The sequence below is a fragment of the Oncorhynchus mykiss genome, unplaced genomic scaffold (genome assembly GCF_013265735.2).
Source record: "Oncorhynchus mykiss isolate Arlee unplaced genomic scaffold, USDA_OmykA_1.1 un_scaffold_119, whole genome shotgun sequence".
NCBI lineage: Eukaryota > Metazoa > Chordata > Actinopteri > Salmoniformes > Salmonidae > Oncorhynchus > Oncorhynchus mykiss.
Window position 1 is genome coordinate 262,944 of NW_023493660.1, and position 9,698 is coordinate 272,641.

A 9,698-nucleotide genomic window follows, 5' to 3' on the forward strand; every position below is an offset into this window, starting at 1 on the left:
GGGTAGTAAGTTGGTGGTCTGTTTATATCCATCTAGTAGTGTGCGGGCTGTGCTTTGGCATAGTGGGTGGGGTTAAATCCAGCCTGGTTGGCCCTGTCCAGGGGTATTGTCGGACGGGGTCACAGTGTCCCCCGATCCCCCCTTCTCAGCCTCCAGTATCTATGGTGCAATAGTTCATGTGCTGGGGGGCTGGGGTCAGTCTGTTATATCTGATGTAATTCTCCTGTCTTATCAGGTGTCATGTGTGAATTTAAGTATGATCCCTCTAATTCTCTCTCTTTCCCTCTCTCCCTCCCTGAACCCTAGGACCATGCCTCAGGACTACCTAGCCTGATGACTCCTGGCTGTCCCCAGTCCACCTGGTCATGCTGCTGTTCCAGTTTCAACTGTTCTGCCTGCGGCTATGGAACCCTGACCTGTTCACCGGAAGTGCTACCTTGTCCTGGACCTGCTGTTTTTGACTCTCTCTCTCTACCGCACCTCTCGACCTCTGAATGCTTGGCTATGAAAAGCCAACTGACATTTACTCCTGAGGTACTGACCTTTTGCACCCTCTACACCCACTGTGAATATTATTTGACACTGCTGGTCATCTATGGACGTTTGAACATCTTGAAGAAGAATCTAGCCTTATGCCTTATGCACAGTTATAATCTCCAACCGGTACAGCCAGAAGAGGTCTGATCACCCCTCAGAGCCTGGTTCCTCTCTAGGTGTCTTCCTAGGTTCCTGCCTTTCTAGAGAGTTTTTCCTAGCCACCATGCTTCTACATCTGCATTTCTCCATGTTTGGGGTTTTAGGCTGGGTTTCTGTATTGCGTGAGTGATTGGAATACATTTTGAATGATTAGCTTACCTGTGCAATATTGACATAAGCTCAGAACCACTTGTGTTTCAAACTAGGTCTTGTTTTATCAATTGCTGTGTTGATCAATGGACAGTTTATTACCAAAATAACATGTAACTTGAAGTTGTTTGTACTTGTATTTCTTTTTGCAATAAAGATGGTGGAGCAACAATAATACACACTTACAACAGGCCTATATTAAAAAATACATACAGCCAAATGATAGATATGGTTCTGTATATCCATCTACAGTGCCTTCGCAAAGTATTCAGACCTCTTGACTTTTTCCACATTTTGTTAATTGACAGTCTTAGTGTAAAATGTATTAAATGTTTTTTTCCCCCTCATCAAGCTACACACAATACCCCATAATGACATCACAATACCCCATATCGACAAAGCAAAAACAAGTTTTTAGAAAAGTTGGCAAAAAAACCCAAAATATCACATTTACATAAGTATTCAGACCCTTTACTTAGTACTTTGTTAAAGCACCTTTGGCAGTGATTACAGCCTCCAGTCTTCTTGGGTATGACGCTACAAGCTTGGCACACCTGTATTTGGGGAGTTTCTCCCATTCCTCTCTGCAGATCCTCTCAAGTTCTGGCTGGTTTGGATGAGGTCCTGAGAGCTCTGGAGCAGGTTTTCATCAAGGATCTCTCTGTACTTTGATCCGTTCATCTTTCACTTGATCCTGACTAGTCTCCAAGTCCCTACGACTGAAAAACATCCCCAGAGCATGATGCTGCCACCATCATGCTTCACCGTAGGGATGGTGCCAGGTTTCCTCCAGACGTGATGCTGCCACCACCATGCTTCACCGTAGGGATGGTGACAGGTTTCCTCCAGACGTGATGCTGCCACCATCATGCTTCACCATAGGGATGGTGCCAGGTTTCCTCTGCTTGGCATTCAGGCCAAAGAGTTCAATCTTTGGCCTGAGAATCTTGCTTCTCAAGGTCTGAAATTCTTCAGGTGCCTTTTGGCAAACTCCAAGCGGGCTGTCATGTGCCTTTTACTGAGGAGTGGCTTCTATCTGACCACTCTACCATAACGGCCTAATTGGTGGAGTGTTGCAGAGATGGTTGTCCTTCTGGAAGGTTCTCCCATCTCCACTGAGGAACTCTGGAGCTCTGTCAGAGTGACCATCGGACATAACGATGGTCATTATGGCCAAACAGTTCTATTTTTGTTTCATCAGACCAGAGGACATTTCTCCAAAAAGTCCCCATGTGCAGATGCAAACCGTAGTCTGGCTTTTTATGGCGGTTTTGGAGCAGTGGCTTCTTCCTTGCTGAGCTGCCTTTCAGGTTATGTCGATATAGGACTCGTTTTACTATGGAAATAGATAATTTTGTACCTGTTTCCTCCATCCTCTTCACAAGGTCCTTTGCTGTTGTTCTGGGATTGATTTGCACTTTTCGCACCAAAGTACATTCATCTCGAGGAGACAGAACGCATCTCCTTCCTGAGCGGTATGATGGCTGCGTGGTCCCATGGTGTTTATACTTACGTACTATTGTTTGTACAGATGAACGTGATACCTTCAGGCGTTTGGAAATGGCTCCCAAGGATGAACCAGACTTGTGGAGTTCAACAACAAAAAATTCTGAGGTCTTGGCTGATTTCTTTAGATTTTCCCATGATGTCAAGCAAAGAGGCACTGAGTTTGAAGGTAGGCCTTGAAATACATCCACAGGTACACCTCCAATTGACTCAAATGATGTCAATTATCAGAAGCTTCTAAAGCCATGACATCATTTTCTGAAATTTTCCAAGCTGTTTAAAGGCTCAGTCAATTTCATGTATGTAAACTTCTGACCCACAGGAATTGTGATACAATGAATTGTCTGTAAAGAATTGTTGGAAAAGTTACTTGTGTCAAGCACAAAGTAGATGTCCTAACCTCCTTGCCAAAACTATAGTTTGTAGTTTGTTAACAAGAAATGTGTGGAGTGGTTGAAAAACAAGTTTTAATGACTACAACCTAAGTGTATGTAAACTTCCGACTTCAACTGTACATACTACCTCAATGCGTCAGTTTTGTTGCTAAATAACCAACCTGTCTATATGGACTGAAGAGTGAGACAGCTATTTAATATGACATCACTGGAGACTGAGACAAGTGTTTAAAATGACATCACTGGAGCGTGAGACAGGTTTAAATGACATCACTGGAGCGTGAGACAGGTTTAAATGACATCACTGGAGCATGAGACAGGTTTAAATGACATCACTGGAGACTGAGACAAGTGTTTAAAATGACATCACTGGAGCATGAGACAGGTTTAAATGACATCACTGGAGCGTGAGACAGGTTTAAATGACATCACTGGAGCGTGAGACAGGTTTAAATGACATCGCTGGAAAGTGAGAGATCTCGAACAGTAAACCAGTCCTTAGAGATAGGACTAATGCCGCGTTCAAAACTACTGGGAATTTGTAAAAATATAAGGTCAAATCATGACGTCAGTGAGCTCTAGAAAGAGGCCCGAGTTCCCGAGTTGGATGACCGTTCAAATCGATTTCTCCCCAGTCAGAGCTCGTTTTTTATCGAATTCCCAGTTGTTTTGAACGCCGCAAAAAGTAACACTGACCTGGCAGGTTTGGTACATATTCTACTAACCCTGACCCAGCTCTGAACAGTCCTAACCCTAACCCAGCTCTGAACAGTCCTAACCCTAACCCAGCTCTGAACAGTCCTAACCCTAACCCAGCTCTGAACAGTCCTAACCCTAACCCAGCTCTGAACAGTCCTAACCCTAACCCAGCTCTGAACAGTCCTAACCCAGCTCTGAACAGTCCTAACCCAGCTCTGAACAGTCCCAACCCTAACCCAGCTCTGAACAGTCCTAACCCAGCTCTGAACAGTCCTAACCCTAACCCAGCTCTGAACAGTCCTAACCCAGCTCTGAACAGTCCTAACCCTAACCCAGCTCTGAACAGTCCCAACCCTAACCCAGCTCTGAACAGTCATAACCCAGCTCTGAACAGTCCTAACCCAGCTCTGAACAGTCCTAACCCTAACCCAGCTCTGAACAGTCCTAACCCAGCTCTGAACAGTCCTAACCCTAACCCAGCTCTGAACAGTCCCAACCCTAACCCTAGCTCTGAACAGTCCCAACCCTAACCCAGCTCTGAACAGTCCTAACCCTAACCCAGCTCTGAACAGTCCTAACCGAGCTCTGAACAGTCCTAACCTTAACCCAGCTCTGAACGGTCCTAACCCTAACCCTGCTCTGAACAGTCCTAACCCTAACCCAGCTCTGAACAGTCCTAACCCTAACCCAGCTTTGAAAGGTCCTAACCCTAACCCAGCTTTGAACGGTCCTAACCCTAACCTTAACCCAGCTCTGAATGGTCCTGGAGACAATCACATGACTGACAATCTACAGCATCCCTGCGATGGTTTACTGACACACATGTAGTAAGTGTGTGTGCTAGTCTCTCTCTAACCAGGTCTTCGAGAGAGAAGAGGTGTGTGTCTGAGTCTTCAGGGAGGAGAGTCCTCAGCGCCTCAGCCAATGAAAACAGGTATTCAGTGTTCCGTCCACTTGGTCCGACAGCATCTACAATCTGATTGGCTATCAGCTCCAGGGGGGCGGGACCCAGGTAGTCAGGGCTGTCATTAGAACCGATGTAGAGCAGAGCCTGGCTGGGTTCAGGGAGAGTGTCAGTGTGTCGTGTGGGGGTCACGGAGGGTCGGGGGTGAAAGTTCACTGCGATGACGCGGTAACCGCCCTTCTCCCGGTAGTCAAGGAAACACTTCACTTCCTGCTCTCGGCCAGACGGCAGCTTATATGCCACGCCCCAGACACAACCCTGAGAGAGTGAGAGAGAGAAGCCCAGTTATACCAGGCACGACCTTTACCAATAAAACTACCAGAGACCAGTCACTGAAGGAGACACAGGAAGACATTCAGTGACTGTTGGCGGCGAAGAGCTCGGGTGACCAGAGCTCAGAAAGTCCCAGGTTTATGGAAATTAGCAGCGACAACTGTGCAATAACTAAATCAGAGGAAGGAGGGTCTTGTTAGCTAGCTTCGACACTGTGCTGGATTGGCTAACAGCCAAAGAGACGCTGTGCTGGATATGTAAGGTCTACTACACCTGTTGTATTCAGCATTTCACAGTAAGGTCTACTACACCTGTTGTATTCAGCATTTCACGGTAAGATCTACTACACCTGTTGTATTCAGCATTTCACGGTAAGATCTACTACACCTGTTGTATTCAGCATTTCACGGTAAGGTCTACTACACCTGTTGTATTCAGCATTTCACTGTAAGGTCTACTACACCTGTTGTATTCAGCATTTCACTGTGAGGTCTACTACACCTGTTGTATTCAGCATTTCACGGTAAGGTCTACTACACCTGTTGTATTCAGCATTTCACGGTAAGGTCTACTACACCTGTTGTATGCAGCATTTCACGGTAAGGTCTACTACACCTGTTGTATTCAGCATTTCACGGTAAGGTCTACTACACCTGTTGTATTCAGCATTTCACGGTAAGGTCTACTACACCTGTTGTATTCGGCACATGGGGTGGCAGGTAGCCTAGTGGTTAGAGTGTTGGACTAGTTGCCATGTCACACCGGTTACATTACCACACACACACAGGTGTAAGTAACTATGTGGCAGCTCACCTCTGGGTCCTCCACCAGAGTCACGACTCGGCCAGGCTGAAAAGAGAAGACAGGGAGGAGCTGATTGAGCTTTAATAAATACAACCTTTAGAGGTCAACAGCATTGAGCCTCCAGTCACCGTATTACAGTTCAGATGCTGTAGAGCAGTTATGTAGCTAGCTGGATATCACCACTAGTCAACATAGACTGTTACTTAATAATAAACTTACACTCCCTTCACTAGTCATCCATACAGATAGATACGTCACCTTGCCTGGCACTCCCCTGTGGTCGGTGCTGCCTTGCCAGAAGCGCCGGCTGAAGCCTAAAATGTAGCCGATCCGCTTCTCCTCATAGGGAAAATCCACCTTCCAGATCAGAGAGCCATAACCGAACACCCACATAGCTACTGTACCTGCTCCTCCACCTGGCTGGATAACTGTCACACCTCACGTAGCATGTACTGTCAAACATTTAGTTTTTAGCACTATACACCACCATCTTTTCTGTTAGTGGCAGCTAATACTGTACTGCATTCACAACGGAGCTCAATGTCGCGACCAGCTACTTCTATCTCAAGCAACCAGCAACTCGTCACGTGATAGTCAGACAGAACTTGCAAGCACAGACTTTACTTGCCAGGCATTAGTAATCAATCATCATCAAATTCAATCTGCACTCAAAATCAAATCAAAGTTTTATCGTCACGTGCACAGGATACAGCAGGGGTGTAATCATTATGCCGATTCTGTTGCAAAACGTTTCTGTATCTGTGACATGGGCAGCGCCAATGAGAAAGGTTACATGCATATAATGCGATTATTGTGGATAGTCGGATTAATATAATATATTAAAACGTTTACATGCTTTGCAAGAACGACTTGCCTAATAATCATGTTTACATGGACACATCTGAAATCAAATCATACATAATGGTACTCTGATAAATACAGAAATCCAAATAAATGTTCTACCATAGCGACAACGTTATTTTTGGGAAGTATATTTAATTCTCAGTTTGTGTGTAGATGATAACTATTTCTAAGACACATACTTTCAGTTGTTCCGCACTCACTTTACTCGCGCTAGAGGGAAGCTTGCTCTACTGAAGAACATGGACTACTTTAAAATGGAGATAGCCTCAATGAGTTTGTTTATATGACCAGGAATAATTTGATATTAAATTATGGCAGTAGGCAGATTATACAATAGTCATGTTAGCACCTTACTCTGCTTGTCTTAATTGCCATAAGGACAAAATCGAAGCATACACTGGTTAAAACACCTGGTTTTCTGAGCAATCTTTCAAATTATTAGGACATGTAAACACCTTAAATACACTGATGGGACGCCAATTAAGGTGTTTACATGTCCTAATAATTTGTCAGAAGTTCACATACACCTTAGCCAAATACATTTAAACTCAGTTTTTCACAACTCCTGACATCTAATCCTAATTATAATTCCCTGTCTTAGGTCAGTTAGGATCACCACTATTTTAAGAATGTGAAATGTCAGAATAATAGTAGAGAGAATTATTTATTTCAGCTTGTATTTCTTTCATCACATTCCAAGTGGGTCAGAAGTTTACATACACTCAATTAGTATTTGGTAGCATTGCCTTTACATTGTTTAACTTGGGTCAAACGTTTTGGGTGGCTTCCCACAATAAGCTGGGTGAATTGTGGCCCATTCCACCTGACAGAGCTGGTGTAACAGTCAGGTTTGTAGGCCTCCTTGCTCGCACATGCTTTTTCAGTTCTGTCCACAAATGTTCTATGGGATTGAGGTCAGGGCTTTGTGATGGCCACTCCAATACCTTGACTTTGTTGTCCTTATGCCAGTTTGCCACAACTTTGGAAGTATGCTTGGGGTCATTGTCAAATCAAATCAAATGTATTTATATAGCCCTTCGTACATCAGCTGATATCTCAAAGTGCTGTACAGAAACCCAGCCTAAAACCCCAAACAGCAAGCAATGCAGGAGTAGAAGCATGGTGGCTAGGAAAAACTCCCTAGAAAGGCCAAAACCTAGGAAGAAACCTAGAGAGGAACCAGGCTATGTGGGGTGGCCAGTCCTCTTCTGGCTGTGCCAGGTGGAGATTATAACAGAATATGGCCAAGATGTTCAAATGTTCATAAATGACCAGCATGGTCAAATAGTAATAATCACAGGCAGAACAGTTGAAACTGGAGCAGCAGCACAGCCAGGTGGACTGGGGACAGCAAGGAGTCATCATGTCAGGTAGTCCTGAGGCATGGTCCTAGGGCTCAGGTCCTCCGAGAGAGAGAAAAAAAAGAGAGAGAATATACTTAAATTCACACAGGACACCGGATAGGACATGAGAAGTACTCCAGATATAACAAACTGGCCCTAGCCCCCCAACACAAACTACTGCAGCATAAATACTGGAGGCTGAGACAGGAGGGGTCAGGAGACACTGTGGCCCCATCCGATGACACCCCCGGACAGGGCCAAACTGTCCATTTGGAAGACCCATTTGCAACCAAGCTTTAACTGAGATGTTGCTTCAATATATCCATACACATTTTCCTCCTCATGATGCCATCTATTTTGTGAAGTGCACCAGTCCCTCCTGCAGCAAAGCACCCCCACAACATGATGCTGCCACCCCCGTGCTTCACAGTTGGGATGGTGTTCTGTGGCTTGCAAGCCTCCCCCTTTTTCCTCCAAACATAACAATGGTCATTATGGCCAAACAGTTATATTTTTGCTTCACCGGACCAGAGGACATTTCTCCAAAAAGTACGATCTTTGTCCCTGTGTGCAGTTGCAAAACGAAGTTTGGGATTTTTAATGGGGGTTTTAGCTTCTTCCTTGCTGAGCAGACTTTCAGGTTATGTCAAAATAGGACTCTTTTTACTGTGGGTATAGATACTTTTGTACCTGTTTTCTCCAGCATCTTCACAAGGACATTTGCTGTTGTTCTGGGATTGATTTGCACTTTTCGCACCAAAGTACTTTCATCTCTAGGACACAGAATGCGTCATCTTCCTGAGCGGTATGACGGCTGCGTGGTCCCATGGTGTTTATACTTACGTACTATTGTTTGTACAGATGAACGTGATACCTTCAGGCGTTTGGAAATTGCTTCCAATGATGAACCAGACTTGTGAAGGCCTACAATTTTTTTTCTGAGGTCTTGGCTGATTTCTTTTGATTTTCCCATGATGTCAAGCAAAGAGGCACCGAGTTTAAAGGTAGGCCTTGAAATACCTCCACAGGTACACCTCCAATTGACTAAAAAAATGTCAATTAGCCTATCAGAAGCTTCTAAAGCCATGACATTATTTTCTTGAATTTTCCAAGCTGTTTAAAGGCACAGTCAATTTAGCATATGTAAACTTCAGACCCATTTGAATTGTGATACGATGAATTATAAGTGAAATAATCTGTCTGTAAACAATTGTTTGAAAAATTAAGTGTATGTCCTAACCAACTTGCCAAAACTATAGTTTGTTAACAAGAAATTTCTGGAGTGGTTGAAAAACGAGTTTTAATGACTCCAACCTAAGTGTATGTAAACTTCCGACTTCAACTGTTTGTACATGTAGGTAGAGTTATTAAAGTGACTATGCATATATAATTACAGAGAGTAGCATCAGCGTAAAAGAGGGGGTGGGGCAATGCAAATAGTCTGGGTAGCAATTTCATTAGATGTTCAGGAGTCTTATGGCTTGGGGGTAGTAGCTGTTTAGAAGCCTCTTGGACCTAGACTTGGCGCTCCGGTACCGCTTGCAGTGCGGTAGCAGAGAGAATAGTTCATGACTAGGGTGGCTGGAGTCTTTGACAATTTTAGGGCCTTCCTCTGACACCAGGTATAGAGGTCCTGGATTGCAGGAAGCTTGGCCCCAGTGATGTACACACTACCCTCTGTACCAGGCAGTGATGCAACCAGTCAGGATTCTCTCGATGGTGCAGCTGTAGAACCTTTTGAGGATCTGAGGACCCATGCCAAATCTTTTCAGTCTCCTGAGGGGGAATTGGTTTTGTCGTGCCCTCTTCACGACTGTCTTTGTGTGCTTGGACCATGTTAGTTGGTGATGTGGACACCAATGAACTTGAAGCTCTCAACACATTAGGAGTATAAAATAGAGTATAAAATTATATAGAGTATAAAATTATGAAATGTGCTTTGTCAAGTAGGTTTATTCTTATTTAAAAGTAATAAACACACACGCAAACTATTTAAAAATACAA

The 9,698-nt window shown here is 44.2% G+C and overlaps 1 protein-coding gene across 2 annotated transcripts; it reads right to left on the reverse strand.

Annotated features, from left to right (window-relative positions):
• Positions 1–2,797: 2,797 nt before the first annotated feature.
• LOC118947022 (putative glutathione-specific gamma-glutamylcyclotransferase 2) lies at positions 2,798–6,107 on the reverse strand. Of its 2 annotated transcripts, none has more exons than XM_036972053.1 (3): positions 5,707–6,107; positions 5,497–5,532; positions 2,798–4,668 (listed from the first exon to the last, which is right to left on the reverse strand). In XM_036972053.1, exons 1-3 carry the CDS (start codon positions 5,878–5,880, stop codon positions 4,189–4,191), a joined length of 690 nt encoding a protein of 229 aa, XP_036827948.1. In that variant the 5' UTR covers positions 5,881–6,107; the 3' UTR covers positions 2,798–4,188. The 2 variants fall into 2 exon arrangements, with proteins under 2 accessions (XP_036827948.1, XP_036827949.1); XM_036972054.1 differs by having other exon boundaries at positions 5,746–6,102.
• Between the last annotated feature and the right edge of the window lie 3,591 nt (positions 6,108–9,698).

Bases quoted from the DNA above. Each gene is read 5' to 3' on its own strand.
- LOC118947022 (XM_036972053.1), bottom strand. From the start codon at position 5,880: ATGTGGGTGTTCGGTTATGGCTCTCTGATCTGGAAGGTGGATTTTCCC. The intron at 5,533-5,706 runs GTAAGTTTATTA...TTCTCTTTTCAG, and splicing joins GGATGACTAGTGAAGGGAGT to CCTGGCCGAGTCGTGACTCT. The intron at 4,669-5,496 runs GTGAGCTGCCAC...TCACTCTCTCAG, and splicing joins CTCTGGTGGAGGACCCAGAG to GGTTGTGTCTGGGGCGTGGC.